The sequence below is a fragment of the Coffea arabica genome, chromosome 3e, assembly GCF_036785885.1.
Source record: "Coffea arabica cultivar ET-39 chromosome 3e, Coffea Arabica ET-39 HiFi, whole genome shotgun sequence".
Taxonomy (NCBI): Eukaryota; Viridiplantae; Streptophyta; class Magnoliopsida; order Gentianales; family Rubiaceae; genus Coffea; species Coffea arabica.
In genome coordinates, this window is record NC_092315.1 from 11,446,910 (window position 1) to 11,468,471 (window position 21,562).

Genomic DNA, 21,562 nt, shown 5'->3' on the forward strand with positions numbered 1-21,562 from the left:
GTTGAATTACTTATGGGGGTGAAGTGATTAAAATATAATGTTAGGAAATAAACTGATAGTAGTGATATAGTTTAAGGGGGTAAAGTGATAATAACCCAACATTTTATGACACTAAACTATGTTATAACTAATCAAGGAATATTGAATAATATTAATCAAACATAAATTTACTTTAACAATTAAAATAACAACTGTTTAATATTTAATTGATGAATGACCATAACAGTTTATCATAAGTGTATTATAATATACCATTTACTGTACCAAAAAAATTTAAGGAAACAAGAGCAAATTCTACTCTATTTACCAAGAGCTGCAGTAGCAAAAACTTTTGTTCAGCATTGAATAGTATTGATGAAGATGGAGCACAAGATTCGCTCCACTTTAACCTTTGATATTCTAAATCTAAACGTTGAACTCATAAGTTAAAGCTTGGAAAAAAAAATGAAATAGCCTAAATAGGATAAGTTTAACCTAAAAGGATGGTAAAATTTTTATATACAATGTCAAAGTAAGATAAAAAGATGAATGAGATAAAAAAAAAAGGCATGCTCTCTATTTATTGCCAAATGGTGGGAACGTCTGAATAAGATAAACCAATATTTTGCTAAAAAGAATACCACAAGAGAGAAATAAATATTTATACCATAAGGTTTTTTTTAGAAGAGTTAAAAAAAAGAGTTAATTTACTTACTAAGAACCATTTGTAATGAATTTGCCAAATTATCTAGTACATAACAAGGAAAGCAATTGAGAAAAAGGCGGGGCTAAACATGCGAATGGCTAATGGCCTTGAATACTTTGCTAAGTTGTCCTTACACAAACTTCCCACTAATTTCTCTAGCTATTTAGCATTTATATTATCTAGTACTAATTTTCGTAGTTGCACCTTTCCTTTTGCTACTAATAAATTACTTTACTATTGGATAAACAAAACGTTAAAGTCACTCTAATGGAGTTCTATTCCTAAAATATGATGTCAAAATCGGTATTACATAAATAACCTCAAAAGATATTGAATAGGAATCCATAAAAAAGGTACAACTAGGTCAAGAAAATATGTAATACGAGTATTATTGGAAAGAGAAAACTAAATCACTAAATCATTGAGAAATCTACTTTGCCACGTCCTGGATCTTTATGTTTTAATTCTTTTCTTCCCAAAAAAAAAAAAAAAAGGTAACTAACGGCTGGTGACATTCGTAAGTTTCCTTTTTAGGATGAAATTTCCTATGACTTGATGCCTAGAGAGAAGGATTATAAGATAGGTGAGAATCTCTAATGGCCCCTCTTAGCTTCAATTTAAATAGGATTCTCCAAAGGAATAACTCGTTTTCGTGCAGAGAATTTCTAATATAAATTTCCCTACTGTAACAAAGGCTCCTTTAGCTAAGACATTTAGAATCCGTTTAGATTGCTATTTTCTAGAGTTTTGTAAAAAAAAAAATAATACTGTAACGATTTGATATATACAAGATAATAATATGATTGAAAACTATTTTCAGGAAAAATATAAAAAGTTTTTGAAAAAATGGCAATCCAAACAATGCCTTAGTTTCTTGTCCTAAAGACCCTTACTATATTATGCGAACACTCTTAGTTATACCTGACAATTGGTCGCGGATTGATATTGGATTTGTACTTAAATGGGTAATATCTAACCCGCCCAACTTTAAATTCGATTGATTTTGGATTAGGTCATATTGGGTCGTCTCAAACCCATGATCCAAATATGATTCAACATATTAATTATTACATTGTAATTCATAAATTCTCTCTTATACATTTACACATGCAAAAAGATTTTTTTTTTCACATACATAAACACATCACATAAGTAAATATATTTTCACACACACAAACACACACTCACTTCTTAAACTCTTTGAAAACACATCATAAATAGATTAATATTTTATATTGCTTGTATTGCGAATTTTAGATAATAAATTGTATACTATTAGCTAAAAAAATTTGTTTACTTTATACTTTTTAATACTACTAATTGATTGAAACTTATTTTTGTCACAACTTATTTAAAACTTTTACTATTCATATCTACTTTATTGTAAGTTGTAATATTCTATGTATTTAAATTATTGAATGCTAGATTATATTATACTTTGAAAATGTGATTAAGAGACATAAAATTTGTTATGTTATAATATTAATGAGAAATTATTAACAATGAAATAAAACAAGTTAGAGAGAAGTACAAGAATGCAATTAAAACAAATTTAAAACTCTATTCTAGGTACACGAAATAGTAACAAACAGAAGCAAGTAACAATCGGAGAACAACAACAAAAAAAAGGGAGAGAAAAACAATATACTCTTAAAATACATAATAAATTATTATAAATGTTGAACAAGTTTAACTACTATTGCAAAAAGTAAAATAAGTCTGAGTTCTAAAAAATTCAATATTATTTAATTAATTTAAATATTTAATTTTTTATTATCAAACATCTCTCAACATATTAAAATCCGAATCTATTATAACAAGGCCTTGGTCAATCATCTGCTTTCAGTCAACTCAACAGTACCCGCTCAATAAAAAACTGGAGACCTGACATATTTGCCAGCTTGTTTCTATCATTCACAAAACGATGCCACATTGCCACGGGAACAGAATCCCCCAACCAAACCCAGTGATCTACACAGCCGCATAACTAACCAAAGAAACAAACATGTCACTCGCAGTGGCATACAACAATGATACTACTTATAAAACAGCACTCGCAGTGGCGTACATATGAAAAATGTTATAATACTATGAAACATTATTGTTGTCTTAAAAAATAAAATCACAACATGACAAATACAACTCTAACCTATACATTAACTATCAACTCTAACCTATACACTGGCACTTCATTCAATCACTCCCAAACAAGACTTGCCTCAAAAATGCCTTTTAAAACATTTGGAGCTCCTGGCCAAGTTCTCCAATTGTCACTTGGAATTTAGGCAGAGAAATTAAGTGTAATATTGCCGCATGTGTTCGGTCTATCCGAATATCTTTTATCAGACCCCTCCTTATCTTTTGAAGAAATGACGATGTTTGTAAATATATCAATCACCCTATTGTGCTGAAGACTATGTACAATTCTCCCTAATGAGGTTTCTATCATCTTCAACACCTGACCTCCCCCGGCCCAGCAAAAGAAAAAAATCCCTTGACACCTTTTTACTACTCTAGAGCTGAACACCACAATCTACACACTACACACAGTACTGCTAATGAAACTTATAACATGCTTTGTTCGGTTTGCCAGAACTCAGAAGGAAAGATGCCAGATAGATATAGAGACATAGGCTAATGTGCTACATTGCAAATTCTGGGTACAGGAGTAAGAGCAAATTTTTTTTTTTTTTTGTGGGGGTTCAAACAATTGATTATACACTCATTCTTTCAATGGATAAAATTGACTGTAAATTTTGAAGTGCATTATTAATTTTGTTATTTTTTTTGTGTGCATTTTACAGATATATGCACTGAAAAGAGTGTTGTACAATCATCTTAAAAGTATGTCACCAATTATTTAAGCCCTTATATTATATGCAAGTTATGTAACTTCATGTATTTTAAGTTTTGCATCCTTGTTCTATAGTACATAGTTGTTGGTATCATTCGTATTGCTTTGCTGTTCCCCAGCTAATAAAACAGCCATCACCCTCCTAACTTGCTAAACTTCTCTAATTTTGTCTTCGTCCGGTCTTAGAAAGCATCCTTCAGACCCAGAAATGAGGCAAGCAAGCACGCGGTGGTTGGATCAGGCCCCTCTTTCTTTGAGGAAAAAATAACCAATCAACACTTCATGTCATCTTTTATTTAAGGCCTTGGTTTGACACCCAACTAGCATAACCAAATATTCCTGTTAGTATCCTCAAAGTTGGCCATGGAGATTAAGAGTTTACTTCTCCTGTCACCTCTCTTGTTCTGCATTACCTCCATCTTGCTTTACATGGCAAAACGATCAATCAACAACCAGAAGAGGCTTCCTCCGGGCCCCAAAGGCCTCCCAATTATTGGGAATCTCCTCAAATTAGGTGACAGACCCCACGAGTCCTTAACCAAGTTAGCCAAGATTCACGGTCCACTCATGACAATCAAACTTGGCTGTGTCACAACTGTAGTTGCATCTTCGACTGAGATGGCTAGAGAAATTCTCCAAAAGAATGATCAAGCTTTCTGGATGAGGCCAATCGTGGATGCAGCAACTGCAGAAACTGATTACCAACGTTCCATAATTTGGATTTCTCAAGGTGCACAATGGCAAAAGCTACGGAAGCTTTTGAACAGTCGAGTTTTTACCTCACAAAGATTGGATGCATTGCAAGAATTACGGTGCCAAATGATGGAAAACATGCTTAAACGTGTCTTCGAAGCTCGAGAAGCTGGAGAAGCTATTTATATTGGGAGATTAGTGTTCGGTACAACTTTGAGCTTATTGTCCAACATGATATTTTCAGCTGACATACTTGATCCAAATTCAAAAGAAGTTAAAGAACTAAAAGATTTGATTCTGAGGATTTTGGAGCTTGTTGGCAAACCAAATCTCGCTGATTTTTTTCCTATTCTGAAGCCATTTGATCCTCAGGGAATTAGAAGAGATATTAAGCCTGCTTATGATGGTTTGCACTCGCTAATTGAGAACAATATTGATCGCCGGATGAAACAAAGGGCTTCTGGCATAGAAAGATCAGGAGATTTCTTGGACGCTCTTCTTGATCATAGTGAACAATATGGCCCGGATGAACTGGATCTCCCCGAAGTTAGACTACTGCTCATGGTAATTAGTGATGCATTCATCCACTACTCTTTTTTTTTTCCTTTTTTTTATTTGATCTTCTTTGACAAGATTAGTAACTTAAATTGCACCTTGCATTCATCTACTAGCCTTTTTTGTTACCCTGAATGCATAATTCTTATCTATGTATCTGTCACTATGAGATATGACATTAGATATATTTGACGTTGACTTTCCTATGTAATCCATACATTTCCCTATTATTATTCTGTGAATATTGACAATATTTCTGTGCAACCAACAGGATTTGTTTATAGGAGGTACAGATGCCACTACTGCCACAATCGAATGGGCAATGGCAGAGCTTCTTCACAACCCAGAGAAAATGGCAAAAGTAAAGCAAGAACTTGTAGAAAATGTTGGCTCAGGGTTTAGTGTCAAGGAGGCAGACATCATGCAACTTCCTTATCTAGATGCAGTCCTAAAAGAAACAATGAGACTCCATCCCACAACACCACTTCTCATCCATTCTGCCGAGACAGACGTGCAACTTTGTGGTTTCATCATTCCAAAACATACTCAAGTAATGGTGAATGCATGGTCGATCACGAGGGATGCAGCTTACTGGAAAGATCCCACCATATTTCTACCAGAAAGGTTTCTGAATTCAGACATTGATTTCAGGGGAAGGGATTTATCCCTCATCCCTTTTGGCTCTGGAAGGCGAATTTGCCCTGGATTGCCGCTGGCAGTGAGAATGGTGAAATTGTTGTTGGCTACTCTTGTACATAATTCTGATTGGAAACTGCCTAATGGTATGGAACCAAAAGATATGGACATGAAAGATAAGTTTGGGCTTTCACTTGAGAAAGCTGAACCTCTTGCTGCTATTCCAGTGAGAGTTTCAAATTGTTGAAGTTTTCTTTATCGGATTGTTGGGGAATCCCGTATATCTCAGTGTCCGAGTCGATGTCCTTTCAAACGTACGTGTTGAAGTTGATCATAGATCAATTTGTTGCTAAGCAAGCTAGCTTTGTATCTTTTAATGGCTAACGAGAGCCTTATGTGAATAAAATGATCAATGTTGATTTCTGTTCAGGGAAAAGATAGATCGTTGCTATTTATCTTCTAGCTTTATTTCAGCAATGGATAATATTTTTAAACTCGGATTGGTGAACGAACTTGTAGAATGTCCGATTCGAATTATTTTCTGTCCAACCGGTTCAATCGGCCGGTTCAATCGGCCGGCTCAAAGGTTCTCTGATTTATTAATTATTTTAAATATAAAAAATTAAGAACTATATGCAATACAGAAAGAAATTCTTAAAATAGTGGAAGATTTCAAAGAAACAAGGAAGCTGCTATTCATCTCAAAAACGAAAGAGAAAAAGTTCATTGTATAATAGCTAAAAAATTGAGGAGTTATAAAAATTTTTAAAAAATTCGTCGATACCACAAATTGAACAATAATCTGGTGTCTAAATTTTTCAAACTTGTGCTCAAAACGACAAGATAGTCACTCCAAAAAAAAAAAAGAAAAAAATGGAAGAGAACAAAGCTCTAAAGTACCAATTTTCATCAACATCTTCTTTTCCATTTTCAATCATGTCTTTATCATCGTCTACAAGCCTTCTATGCTAAAAAATTTTTTTTTCAGATCTATATTTTTGTATATTTTAACACCACATAAATATAAAATATAGGAATATTTAGAAGAAAAGAAAATAAAGGTAGAAGATGATCATTGTAGGTGGCACGGTTGTTAGGTGGCTTTGAATGGCTTCTATGTTGTGGGTGGTCTGAGTGAGCATGGAGAGGGACGGGCATGGACGAAATGATGAGATTTGAGGGTTTTGCTGCTTTTTTGTTGTTGATTTGGGTTTTTTATTTTTGGCCCACAAAGTTAAATATTGAAGCTGTTAATTTGTATTTTGGGCTTTGGTAGCCCAATAGCACAAATGCAATAGCCCAATATTCACAAAATGAAGAATTAGATGGGTTCAAATAAAAAATCACATAACGCTGGATCTGATCAATTTAACCGATTTCATACGATTCACCGGTTTTTTACTAGTTCTTACCTTTTTTTTGTTATTTCCGGCTATCTGGATGAATCAGACTGAAGGCTGAAGCCCTAGTAAGTCCGCGGTTGAACTAGTAGAACTGACTGATCTAGTTTGGTTCTAAAAACACCTGCCAATGGGAGTTGGCATTTTCTTACGAAAGCAAGAAATTTGTTAGACAAACCTAAGTTTCGAGAATACCTTCAAAAGCCGACAACTTTTGAAGGCTCTCAGGAGACTTATCTACCCAAACCCCAACCCCCCAGCACCGATGTAGGATAGAAACCCCGACTAGGGCCAAGCCCCGTGGGCAGCCGCTACTACAAAGGGAGTTGGCGAATGATAGACTTTTTATGCAAATCAATAAATAATTAATAATTTACTTTCACAATTTACATAAGAGTGCATTTGAAATTTCCACGATTCATGCACCCACGTAAAAAAAGTTATGGTTGTACTAGAGTTTTTGTTTTTCTTTTGCCGCTGCTTTCTTTTTAGCGTAAAATATGAAAAATTCCCCTTGTGGTATAGGGTTGCCCTCTTTTTCTTTTTTTTTTTTTTTTTTTGAGGGGCTCTCATTGTTTAAAACACCTGCACAACTTCCTTATACTTTGGACTTTTCTGGAATATGGATAGATATCATTCAACTTGACAGAATTTGGTGTACACTCGCCAAACACGCGCAGTGCAAGAGTGGTACAATCAAGGGTGAATTGATGGCTCTGTTTGGATTCAGACTTTTTTGAAAAAAACAATTTTTTCATCTACAATACTATAATAATACACAAATAAAAACAACTCCAAAAACACCATATCCATATAATATATCAAAAACAACTCTAAATATACAAAAAAATATACAACTACCCATCACTCTCCACCACCACGACCAGCACCTTACCGCCACCACCCTTACACCCACGACTCTCTATCCTCTCTCCTCCCTCTCTTCGCCCACTCCAATTCCTCCCTCTCTCCTCCTCTTTTTTTTCTCCTCCTCTCTCTCCTCCTCTTTCCTCCTTTCTTCTTTCCCTTTCCCTGCCCCCCAATTTCCTTTCCCTCGACTGACCGTAACCTTCTTAGTCACGATCAAATCTTCTCGCGACCAGAAGCTGCAACCAAGACGGTCGTGGTTGTGGCAAAAGTCGCAGCCACCACCCACGGGTGGGAAAGGGGTTTGGGGTTGGGGGGAAGGAGGTAAGGGGGTAGGGGTGTGCAAAACCGAAAAATTTCGATTTACCGATCAAATTTGAATTGAATTCAGAATTTTCGAAATCGGTAATTCGGAATTCAGCACTGAAATAGGAATTTTCGATTTCAAATTATGCGAATTTCGTTCAAATTCGGTAATGGAGTTTTTGAAATCGGAAATAGAAATCAGATTTTTCGATTTCAATTTCGTTTTATAATATATATATATTAATATTTATTTATTTATATATATAATATTTTTTATTTCAATTTTGTTTTATAATATGTATATTAATATATATATATTAATATGTCTATTTCAATTATGTATATTAATATGTATATTATATATATTATATCAATTGAAATAAATATATATATTTATATATAAATATTAATATTTTGTTTAAAATATATTTATATATATTTATAAATATATATAAATATACTTATTTCAATTTTGTTTGATAATATGTATATTAATATAATTATATTAATATATTTATAATATGTATATTAATATATATTTATATGTATAATATAAATATATATTAATAGAATTTATAAATATAATATGTATATTAATATATATTTAATATACATATATAAATATATATATAATTATAAATACATATATTAATACATATTATAAAATAAAATTGAAATAAAAAATATTATATATATAAATAAATAAATATTAATATATGCAAACAGAGCCAGTATTTTTTATAATATATTTATATATAATAATATTTTTTATAATATATGCAATATAAAATTTATATTATATAACAATACATCTAACCAAATAAAATTATAAAGGGAGAAAAGGTTTCCGAATTAGGTGAATTCGGAATTCGGTTATAAAGGGAGAAAAGGTTTCCGAATTCGGTGAATTCGGAATTTACCGAATTCCGAATTGAATTCAGAATCGAAATCGAAATCAGAATTGGTGAATTCGAAATCGAAATCGATCGGTAATTCCTATGTCAAATTTCGAAAAATTCTGAATTCAAACTTCCGAATTACCGAATTCGAATTCGATGCACACCCCTAGAAGGGGGGAGAAGGAGAAGGAAAAGGAATGAAGGAGGAGGAGGAAGAGGAAGAGGAGGAGGGGGAGGAAAAGGGAGGGATAGGGGTGGATCGTGTAAAATTAAAAAAAAATCCCAAAAAATTTGTAAATTATAAAAATACTCAAAAATATTTTTTAAAAATATCTCTAAAAACAATCCAAAAAAAATCTATAGTAAAAGTTTTTCGTATACACAGCTACAGTAAAGTTTTTAAAAAACACCTCAAAAAATAGTTAATCCAAACAGAGTCGATAATTTTGTATTTCTCTTTTTCTTTTCCTTTTTTCATTTCTTCTTTTTTCCCTCCTTCCTTTGTTTCTTTTTTTTTTTTTTTAAACTTTTATCTCTTTGCTTTTTTTTTTTCTTTTTCTTTCTGGTGAATAGGGGTCGCTTGATGCAACCAAACCCCGCCACCACCCTCTATTGCCGTTCATCCCATGTCTGCCCTTCAAAGCCCACCATCATTGAAGATGAAGAGCAATTTTGATTTGGGTATATAATGTTTTTAATTTTTTTTTCAACAATGTCCTTTTCATAAACTAATTAAGATTATAGAGTGTCTCCAAATTTGATGCACTTCTAACATTATTGAGGATTTCTATGTAATATCAATATTGAATTTCTATATTAGAAAATTATTTTAGGGCACTAAGTATCTCATAACCAATCGAGGAATATTGTATAACATTAATCAAATATAGATTTACTTTAACAATTAAATAACAAGTGTTTAATGTTTAATTGATGAACGACCATAAAAGTTTATAAGTGCATCCTAATATACCATTTACTATACTAAATAAATTTAAGGGAAAAAAAAAAGCAAATACTCTATTTGCCAAGAGCGGCAGTAGCAAAAACTCTTGTTCAACATTGAATAGTATCAATGAAGATGGAGCACAAGATTTGCTCCACTTTAAACTTTTGATGTCCTAAACCTAAATGTTGAACTCGTAAGTTGAAGTTTGGAAAAAATAAAATAGCCTAAGCAGGAAAAGTTTAATCTGAAAATGATAGAAGTTTTATACATAGTGTTGAAGTAAGATTAAAAGGTGATGGAAATTAAAAAGGCCTGCTCTCTCTTTGTTGCCAAATAGCGGCAATGTCTGAACAAGATAAACCAACATTTTGCTTAAAACAATTTCCACAGAAAAGAAATATATATATATATTTATGCTATACAGTTTCTTTTCAAAAGAATTATTAAAAAAAGAGTCAATTTACTTACTAAAAACCATCTGTAAAGAATTTTTCAAATTATCTGGCACATTTTAAGGAAAGCAATTGAGAAAAATGAGAGGCTAAATGTGTGAATGGCAAATGCCCCCCGATACTTTGCTAAGTTATCTTTTTGCAAATGTTCCTCTAACACTAATTTTCATAGTTGCATCTTTCTTTTCACTACTAATAAATTATTTTACTATTGGGTAAACAAAACATTAAATTTTTCAGAAGGCATCCATGTGCAATTCCGTTCTAAATCAAATTTGGAAATTCACTCTAAAGATATTGAACAGGCATCCATAAGAAAAATGTTCCACTGAACAGGCATTTATATTAGCTAGCACTAATTTTCACAGTTTCACCTTTTCTTTTACTACTAATAGATTATTTTTCTAGTGGATAAACAAAACACCATCACTATTGATATGATAGACTAGTCAAAGGTGATTAATCGGTAAATCCATGGAAAATCTGTCGTTACCATTAACTCATTCTGATTGGCCGTAGCAAACACCATGTATGAGTATTACTAAATGTGAAATTTGTAGTAAGGATTGAAACCAATTTACTAAACACCCTAGGCTCAGGCTGTGCTTCTTTGAAACCATATATATATATATATATACCCCATATAATGAGCCAGATAACTCTTAATTTAGGCACTTTTTACTTAAATGTCTCAATTCGAAAACAAAATTAAAGAGGTGTAGTTTTTGGTGGGATTAAGTGCCAGTTGGATGGTGGCCACTCTAGAATCCAATATGATGAAAATTAAAAATAGTATGGACAATGCCAAAAAGAAAATTAAAAATAAAAAGATTGAATACCCAAGCCGATGGAAAGGACTCTAAATTTTGGAACTGAATTTCTTGAAACTGAGGCACCCATTTTTTATTCTTCAAGCTCTAAACTTCTTTTTCTTTTTGGATTTCTTATCCTCTATTATAGGTTAAGCAACGGTTGACATACTAATGATGTGACAATTATATTGCTATTTAATATTTAGTTTATATTTATCAATTTATATTTATATTCTGATAACGGGACAGAAATTTATTGAAATTGCTAGAGATGGTCCAGTACAAATTGATCAATAAACTGAAGAAGGGAGTTCGATAGAGATTCTAACCAGTAATTAATTTTGGCATCTTATGCCAATTCATGTGCAATACAGAATCCAATATGCTGCTAATCCAAAACTCGATAAATCTGTAAAATGTTGGCTCCCTGCCAAGCCAATGAAAGTCCCCTTCCCATCAAGAAATGTAAAGTAGGCTTAAATCTTTATTAGCTACCACTGCCCTGGTTTGAAAATCAGAGGGATGATATGAACTGCACTAACTTATTCAAAGAATTGTAAGAAGAACCACCTTCCTTGATGCAATGTTTGATCTGTTCCTTGAGAGCAATCACTTTCTGCCTCATTCTTGAGCCTTCTTCTTCAACTAGGATTCTTCTTATAGCTTTTGCAATATCTGTTCTCTGCATCACTTCATCCAGTTCTATGCCTATGCCCCATTCATGGCTCAGGTATCTTGCATTCATCTTTTGGTCGACATAATATGGCTTGCAAATCATTGATAAATCAAATCCTGTCTCACACCCTATCCCACTTCTTTTAATCTTGCCAAGTGTCCCTTGATAAACCAAACTCTCAAACAACCCAACCCAAAACCGATTAAAATAAAAACTGCCCCACAAAATCACAATTATCAATTAAAAAAAGCCCTAAAACTCAGTGCACAACGGAAGTCCTCTCGTCATCATCTTCACCATTGAAACAGACCCACTTGACCGGAAGGTTGTGCAATAGTGTGGCAGTTTTGAATTGAATGCGCACGAGAGGAAAGGCGGCCTTTGACAAAACACCTACACCTCACTTCCGTGTTGCGTCTGCAAGAGTGTAGGAATCCAAAGGTGAACCTGCACTTCCGTTGCAAACCCACCAAGAAGACTTTTCCCGCACAAACATGGAAGCACAAACACTCCGCTTCTGGAAATTTTGAGTCCTGGGTAATGGGTACTTCCGCTCGAGAGATGAAGTTTTATTTTTGGATGCTATGTTAACTTAGCTTTTGTTGTTTGCGTACTGGCTCATTGACAAAAATTAAACTTACCGATTATGGTTTATGGTGTATTATCATAAACTCTATAACCACTTATGCCATTTATGGTGTTAGCTCATCATGGTTATTACCGATGTTTGGTTCTTAAAGTACGGCTCTCAATTATCTCATTTGTCTCCACACTTTCCAGAGTTGTTATCGTAATCACTGAGGATTGAATAAATAGTTATCCTCTCAATAGCTACTATAGGTTTTTGAGGATGAAGACACAAAGGGAACTCCAAGCTTATAGTTGCAAATTTTGGGCAAGTTATACATTAAGAAATACTGTAAGAATTTTGTTCAGGTTGTATTGCTAGGTAGAACTATTTTTTTTATTAGGATTGGTTTTAATTTTCCTCTTTTATTTTGACAAAAATAGTACCAAATGGATGAAAGGGTGTTTTCATGAATTCATGGCCAATTGAAATCTGTCTAATTGCTGGAGTTTGGTGAATTGAGGTTGATTGTAAAGATATAAATTATTGTGCATGTTAATCTTTGGCTTTTGTTGTCTACGTGCGTTGATCTATGGGGGAGAGCGATTTATTAACGGATGGTTTTTCTGATTGGATTTTCTCTTTTATTTGTTCTTGAATTTTGATATATATTCCTTTGGGTTGGATTAATCTTAGTGCTATTTTTTTTTTTTTTTGCATTTTCATTTGAGTTGAATATTATTGCAAAACAGTTTCCATTTGCTTTTGTTTGTCTTCTCTGATGCTTAGCTATGAGCCTATGGCTACTTAGTCCAAAATTAACTGCTCGTTTGGTTGTGATTGTTAGTTGTGTTTTGCTTGAAGAGTAAAGTCCATGATCCCAAGTACCGTGTAGTATTTTTATTGCTGCCATTATCCACTCAACTTCTCCGTAGAAGTACACATAATATGGTGCATGTCCAGTCGAAAAAGCTTCTTAAGTGCATAGTTCCTCGAATGAGTATCATTGGGCATGTGGCAATTAAGAATTTCCTCATTTGAAGTGACTTGTTCTTTTTCCAATTAACATTTTTTGTGGTCCATGTAATCTAGCGGAGCATTGGACAACATCTTCTATTAACCAGAGCTGAGGAGGAAATCAACATGCCGTTTCTTTCAATTATCGTGGGAATTGTGTGCGCTTGGAAGTATTCTTCCACGTGATTCTATTTTGTCAGCCATCATATCCATCTTCGCGTTCTAAGGGACACTTCTCGTGTAGTTGCTGCTGCTCCGGCTCGGGTACGTCATCAATTGATATGAATCTATTTCTATTGACTATCTATTTTATAGTTGCTGCTACTCTGGCTCGGGTACGTTATTAATTGATGTGAATCTATTTCTATTGACTATCTATTTTTAACAGGTTTCATTAGATAATGGATAACACGCTTGCGTAGGAGACCATTTTGGATAGATTAAAAATATCTTTGTTGCTCGTATGAAAAGACTAGTTATTATTGCGAAGGTAGATTTTTGGCCACTACAACATCCTTATATTTGTACAATCAATTGCCCCTGACATTGATGCTAAGATACATAAATTTATGTTCATTTTGCACAGTCTGTGTTTGCAAAGATATGGAGAATGATTTGCCAACTCATGAAGTCCAATCATGTCGTAAATTGGACTTTGAAGATGTTGACTTGCAGGAGATAAATAATAATGCCTTACCTCTTTGTATTACTGATGGCAATCAAGGAAATCAAATTTTTCTTCCTTTGGCTATACCAGATGACATGGTCCCGAAACTTGGCATGGAATTCGATACTGAAGTAGCAGCTAGAAATTTTTACCAAAAATATGCCAAAGTATCTGGTTTTGGAACTCGACTAAGTAAGGGACATAAAGACAAAAATGGTGATATTATGTTGGACAGGGTTTTTTGCTGCTCCCGTGAAGGAAAAAGGCCAAAAGACAAACGTAATATGATTGTTAAGTGTCCTCGTCCAGAAACAAGATGTGATTGTGGTGCAAGGATGAAAATCAGTTGTAGACAAGCTGGAAAATACCGTGTTGTGCTTTTTGTTGCTGAACATAATCATGAGCTATCAACTCCGAGCAAAACTCATTTATTTAGATCTCATAGACACATGACAATGGCACATGAAGCTGAAATAGATATGGTCCGAAGTTGCGGAATTGCACCAAAACAATCAATTGAACTGATGTCGAAACAAGTTGGTGGACGAGAAAATCTTGGATTCATTCGAGATGATTTAAAAAACTACTTACGATCCAAAAGATCGAAACCAATGATGCAAGGTGACACAGGAGGAGTCCTAGAGTACTTACAAAGGATGCAATTAGAGGATCCAAATTTTTATTATGCCATTCAAGTAGATGAAGATGACTTGATAACTAAAACAGGAAATGTATGTGTTTCCAGTGAAAGTAGCCAGGAAATGGGGTCAAAGGCAAAATTAAGTTTTCGTTACAAAGAGTTATCCTATCTATATATGCAGCTAATGACAAAAGCTTCTGAATGTGATGAAGCTTATAAAATTGCTAAAGAAGGATTTTGGAAAATGTTAGAACAAATGGATGCATGTTGCCAAGGGAAAAAGAAAATGAAAGAGGTGTGTATTGAAGAGAGGGAAAGCGTGTATCAAGATGTTGATACTAATCCATCTGAAATCGACTATAGTAAAATAAAAGGCATCAAAGTGAAAGAAAGAGTCACTTACAAGTTGAGCAAGAGACCAAAAAGTGCACTAGAAATGGCTACTAAGAAACGCAAGTACAGGGTGAAAGAGAAGTCTTCATCAAAAAGATTACAGGTTTGACAATTTATTTAGTTTATGTGAATAATGCTATTTTATTGTTTGACTATTACTTTTTTTTTTTTGGTTCCTTAGTTCGACGATGAATCATGAGCATGGAAATAGTATTAGGATCCTTATTTATTATTTGGATAACAATGATTGTAGGAATCTGGAAATAATGTTGTTCATTCAAGTATGGATTCTTCTACAATTCAAGGTTTTGTTCGAGAATTACCACCGCAACAAGTTTAGTTATTCGTCATTTTTGTCTTGTACAGTATAGTAGATATGTAATTCACTCTAAATTTTTATTTGAATATTTTATTGTTTAGATGACTAAACTACATTGAAGATATATTTTGTCAATGATATTTTTAATTTGTGGTTGTCTCTCTCTTTAATTATATCAGGAATTTGGAATTCCAATAGAAGACATTTGCAATAGGCAAAATACTAAGAACATGACACAATTATTACAAGTAAGTGAATAGTATGCTTTTTGTAGATATTATGTCAACCATTAGTTGCATGTTGTTTCTTATTTATCTTAATTTTTTCCAAGTATTTTAGTTTTGCAAGTTGATAGATTATTGTCTGTATGTGTGATCTTTTATATCTTATTTTTTGGGCAGACGTTGGACCCTAACTTCTACCAAGGCTATGATTTGATGTCTTCAACTTCAATAGCACACCAACATGCATCAATAAGTTTTGTCCAAGTAAGAAAAATTTTTGATTAATTACTTAATCTTATATATATTAGTTTGATAATTTACATTTATAATTCAATATATTTGCTAACTTAGCATTTGTTTTTGTAGGCACAAGAACTTGACAATAATGATGATATTGATCAACAAGTTGCTACAGATGAAATTGAAAATGGGAAATTTGAATAAAGATGCTTCCGAAGAAATGGAGGACGAGACTATGGGATTGCGTTCATGGATTAGTTAGGCCTTTCAGTGGAATAATACTTTGTGCTTATACTTAGATTGATTTTGATATTTGTATTTAAATTTCTGTTAATAAACGTTCTTTTGACTAAACTGTAGAAGATGAGATATATTAGTTGATGCAACAAGTCAAGAGATTGCCAAAGAAATTATACAAATCTCAAGGTCATCCTTTTTCTTCTGTTTTTGTGGTTGCATTTCATCTTTCTGTAGCGGTTCTGTTACTTAAAACAATAGGTAGCTCTCTACATTAAGCAGGGTCAGAAATTTCCTAATCCTTTCTCATGCCGTTCTTAATTGGTCTATAGGATAAACAGCACATTTACCTGCTAAGAAAATGGATGATCTCGTGGGATTTCGTGGCTTGCGCTTCTATTTGTTAATGGATTTGAATAGCATAAAGTTTCTGTAGTGATGCTTATACATTCAGCACCCGATATATGTATGCATGTATAGTATCTTGAATCTCAAAGTGGGGTACTGTGTTGGACGTTTGTTTCTGATTCTTGTAATTGCATATGTTTGCAGCTGGCAACTAGCTCTATGATTAGACATTTTTGATAAATCTGCTTAAGCTTGCCCCACAGTTACAAATTCTGATTCAGCAATGTTTTAACTTATGCCTGCTTTGTGAATGGGGAATCTTTGTGTTCAGACTTCCACTTTTGACTTGCCTTATAAAGAATTGAGGTGAATAAAATTTTTTACTTACAAAATTTACTTGATTCTGACATCTGAGCTCATAAAAAACTGATGAAATTTTTCCTGTGCGTGTACACAAAGCGGATATCCTAAGAATTTTGAGTTTTAAACCTAACTTCAAAGAGGCACTTTAAATATTAATTTGACCAATCTGTCCAACTTATTTGATCTGCTTGTAGCATAGGTTAGTGATATATATGCTGAAGGTGCTTTTTACGGTTCCAGGGACCATCCCTCTCGGATACATACCAAGATATTATACTTGGCTTTTGAACCTTAGGTTGATTCACCTTCTAAACTTGGGAGGATGTGGCTTTTGCAATTTCCCTGGTTGCAATTTCAATTTCAATTTTCAAACCTTCTTAATCAACCTTGCTCAAACTTATCTTTGTTACAAAATTCATGCTTAGACAAGTACAAATCAGGATTCTGAAAATGTACTGCAATGGACCAGGGCAAACTTCAATGTTCAGCTATGCCAAAACGGTAATCATTGGCCTTCCCTCCAGCTATGCCAAAAAGGAAGATGATGAAGATACAATTACTGATAATACCTGCTCAAGCTTAGGAATTACTTGTGATGGCCTTCCCTCCAGTCTTACCAATGTAGATAAGAAAAATCCAATGAAAATGGGAGAGAAAAGAAACTGCAATACACAAGCTTTGTGAGACAAAAGACTGATGAGGTAAAAGTATTGTCATCAAATGATAGCTTAAACATGCCATCACATGGGTCCTGCAAAACTCAATTAATCACCTGATCAAGAAAAAGGCGCAAGAAAGCACCAGATGATCCAGGGATTGTGACCAATTTGCTCAAGTACAGGTACCTAATTGTATCACGAGGCATTAATAAGACAATTAAGGGGGTAAAATGAGAGTCACCTTAAATAACCAACTCATTTTACTGAATGTGATTGAAATAGTGAACTAAGGAAATGCCTCAGCATGTCATTGACTGAGAAACAGTTACCTTTTACTAGACAATTAACGAAACCAAAAGAGTAAATCAGCTAGGAAAACAGATATATGGCAGCACACTACAATGACCTCTTATTTCTATTAGATTATCATGGTCCTAAATAGATTTTAGAAATCCAGCAAGCTACTTCAGTATAGTTTCATAGACATGTTTCCTCTCCATAGAGCCGTGGTAGACACATATACAAGGACTTGACTCTCAAAAAGAGGAAGTAATTTAGTTTATTGAGCTGAATAAAAACTTTAGTCTGGTCAATGCCAGTTACCCAAGTACATCTCTTTCCCTTTTTACTACAGATATCATTACCAAAAATCTCCAGCACTTTCAGAAAGGCAAAATGCAACTGTCAAATGCAACTCAAAGCAGAACTTGATTGGTATTTGTCTTGTTGGCTCCATCCTGCCCTTTTTTCCCTTCATGCTTAACATCATACTTGCAATTGTTCAGTTATTTTATGATGACAAGAATTCCAGAACTCAAAAAACTTTGAACATCAATGGATAAACACCTGGACTCTCACCAGTCAGCTGACAAATCAGAAGATGAGTAATAGACAAGATTTCATAAGGGGGCTATCAGTGAATTCCACGGAAAAGTTGATTCATGACGCTTAGGCATTTGATCGAACAGGTGGTGAGCTTCGTCCAATTGCCCATTGAGAGCACATACTCTGATGACTTTTGACTCAAACAACCCATATTTTCACCTCCATCTTTCTCGACCAAGCAGTATAACACACCTCTGGAGCGGTATAACCCATCTTTTTCACCTTCACCTTCATCTCTCGAGCGGAAGTACCCATTACCCAGGACTCCAAATTTCCAGAAGCGGAGTGTTTGTGCATCCGTGTTTGTGCGGGAAAAGTCTTCTTGGTGGGTTTGCAACGGAAGTGCAGGTTCACCTTTGGATTCCTACACTCTTGCAGACGCAACACGGAAGTGAGGTGCAGGTGTTTTGTCAAAGGCCGCCTTTCCTCTCGTGCGCATTCAATTCAAAACTGCCACAGTATTGCACAACCTTCCGGTCAAGTGGGTCTGTTTCAATGGCGAAGATGATGACGAGAGGACTTCCGTTGTGCACTGAGTTTTAGGGCTTTTTTTAATTGATAATTGTGATTTTGTGGGGCAGTTTTTATTTTAATCGATTTTGGTTGCAGAGAATTAAGGTTTTTTGCCCGGTTAATCAATTAATCAATTTAACATGGTTCGGGTTGGGTTGTTTGAGAGTTTGGTTTATCAAGGAACACTCGGTAAAATTAGAAGAAGTGGGATAGGATGTGAGACAGGGTTTAGGACAGAAGATCCGTTGTACTATTATAGGTTAAGCAACGGTTGACATACTAATGATGTAACAATTATATTGCTATTTAATATTTAGTTTTAAATTTATCAGTTTAAATTTATATTTTGATAACGGGACAGAAATTTATTGAAATTGCTTGAGATAGTCCAGTACAAATTGCTTAATAAACTGAAGAAGGGATTTCGACAGAGGTTCTAACCAGTAATTAATTTTGGCATCTGATGCCAATACATGTGCAATAGAGAATCCAATATGCTGCTAATCCAAAACTCGACAAATCTGTAAAATGTTGGCTCCCAGCCAAACCAATGAAAATCCCCTTCCCATCAAGAAATGCAAAGTAGGCTTAAATCTTTATTAGCTACCACTGCCCTGGTATGAAAATCAGAGGGATGATATGAACTGCACTAACTTATTCAAAGAATTGTAAGAAGAACCACCTTCCTTGATGCAATGTTTGATCTGTTCCTTGAGAGCAATCACTTTCTGCCTCATTCTTGAGCCTTCTTCTTCAACTAGGATTCTTCTTATAGCTTTTGCAATATCTGTTCTCTGCATCACTTCATCCAGTTCTATGCCTATGCCCCATTCATGGCTCAGGTATCTTGCATTCATCTTTTGGTCGACAAAATATGGCTTGCAAATCATTGGTACTCCTTCGCTTATACTTTCCAAAGTTGAATTCCAACCACAGTGGCTCAAAAATCCCCCTACAGCAGGGTGTGCTAAGACATCCTTTTGGGGTGCCCATTTCACTATGCAGCCTCTGTCACCGGTAAGCTCTTGAAACGCCTCGGGCAAATGTGCTTCTGAGCCACTGCCTAAGCCAGGCCGGATAACCCAGAGGAACGGTTGATCACTGTTAGCTAGACCCCATGCCATCTCTGTTAGTTCTTTCTGATCCAATGTTGCGATACTTCCCAAGCTTACATAAATCACTGAATGTGGAGCTTGCTTTTCAAGCCATTCAATGCAGTTGTTGTCATCCTTGATGACTAAATTGCTTGATTTTGCAAGAGCCATCTTGTGCATAGGGCCTAACGTGAAAAATGGAACATTGTAATGCTCCTGAAGCTGTGTCAATGAGGAATGCTCAAGGCAGTCCGTGGTGTTCCAAATGATGGCACTAGAAGTTCTTGTGTTGCATACAACTGCAATCAATTGTAAAAAGTTATCTAAGCTGCCCATGCTGGCAGTTGGTAGATCCTTGAACCTTAATGGATGAAGTCCTGGAACCAACTCGTCTGATGTAGAATCTGTGACAAAGAGATCATGTCAAATATGATATGATAGAGACTAGTAATATGACATTGCTATCTCTGTTCAGAATTATCTAGCATAATTTGTTTACTGTTAGTACTACATTGGAAACATCAATAAATGTTGCATTCATCCTTAAATTGAGTAATTTATTTGGTATTGCATACCTTGCAAGCAGTCATAGCCCTCCGCTCTAAGCCTGGGAAGTTTGCAGAAGGCTAGCAATGCGGCAGCATTGCTTGTTCTTTGAATGATACTAGGAAGACTCATTTGATTCGCCACAGTTTCTGCAAAATGCATGAGAAAATCATAGATGATGCACGCAACCTGATCATTTTGTTTCTCTTCCTGCTGCTGCTGCATCATTTGAGTTAAGCATTTCCTGAATGAATCTTTACAATTTGTGTTGATAGTGGATGCTAAACGAACAAGATTGGAAGCGGAGATATCCCAGTTGGATATACCATCTGAAATTGGCACGTATTGAAAATCTGGATGGTCCGCAGGATTGGGAAAGTTGAATTTGGTATGCACAATTGTGATTGAGAAGCCCCTGGAATGAAGGATGTTGGCTAGATCAAGCATTGGATTCAAGTGCCCTTGGAGTGGGAATGGAACTAGCACCACGCGACGGCATTTTTTTGCATGTAGCTTCTCCATATCCGTGACCTGTTTCTTCTTTCTAGATGGAAGTTCTCTGACTTGCTTAGTTTCAAATACTTAAAATTTCACTTTTGGAAGATGAAGACAATGGGTGCTAATGGTAGCCTTTTGAAGAAAGAAGGGAACCAAATCATTGGGTTTACTATTATGTTGGCAGAGAATCCAGCAATCATTCCAGTTGCATTGTTTCAGACCATTTGGAGCTCTTGAAAAAAGAAGGTCATATTTTATTTGAATTGGATTATCATTAAAGAAAAAAAGAATTGGAAAATCATCTTCTAGATCTCATCACAAAAATTTAATCCTAGCCTTTGTGATTGTCCTACACGATTGCAGATTATTATTATTATTATTATTGAATTTGTAATGGTACCATTTGGCAATTGAGCTTGATTTTAAAAATATTAGGAACTATAAAGCAGATGGTCACATCAGATTAGTTGTCTAGAAAGCTTGGAACCCTTGGCTTGTGTCTTGCATCCAATGTGGATGATACAAGATTCCCCATTGAGTGGGCTGGCCGGCCTCCATTTTGATGTT

At 34.6% G+C, this 21,562-nt stretch overlaps 2 protein-coding genes across 2 annotated transcripts; one reads left to right on the top strand and one right to left on the bottom strand.

The window, feature by feature from the left end:
• Positions 1-3,821: 3,821 nt before the first annotated feature.
• On the top strand, positions 3,822-5,878 carry LOC113735600 (geraniol 8-hydroxylase-like). Its single transcript, XM_027262594.2, has 2 exons — positions 3,822-4,796; positions 5,059-5,878. Exons 1-2 carry the CDS (start codon positions 3,903-3,905, stop codon positions 5,668-5,670), a joined length of 1,506 nt encoding a protein of 501 aa, XP_027118395.1. The 5' UTR covers positions 3,822-3,902; the 3' UTR covers positions 5,671-5,878.
• Positions 5,879-17,988: 12,110 nt separating this feature from the next.
• On the bottom strand, positions 17,989-21,194 carry LOC113735601 (UDP-glucose iridoid glucosyltransferase-like). The gene is made up of 2 exons (XM_027262595.2): positions 20,527-21,194; positions 17,989-20,355 (listed from the first exon to the last, which is right to left on the bottom strand). The coding sequence occupies exons 1-2, from the start codon at positions 21,017-21,019 to the stop codon at positions 19,484-19,486; spliced, it is 1,365 nt and encodes a 454-aa protein (XP_027118396.1). The 5' UTR covers positions 21,020-21,194; the 3' UTR covers positions 17,989-19,483.
• Between the last annotated feature and the right edge of the window lie 368 nt (positions 21,195-21,562).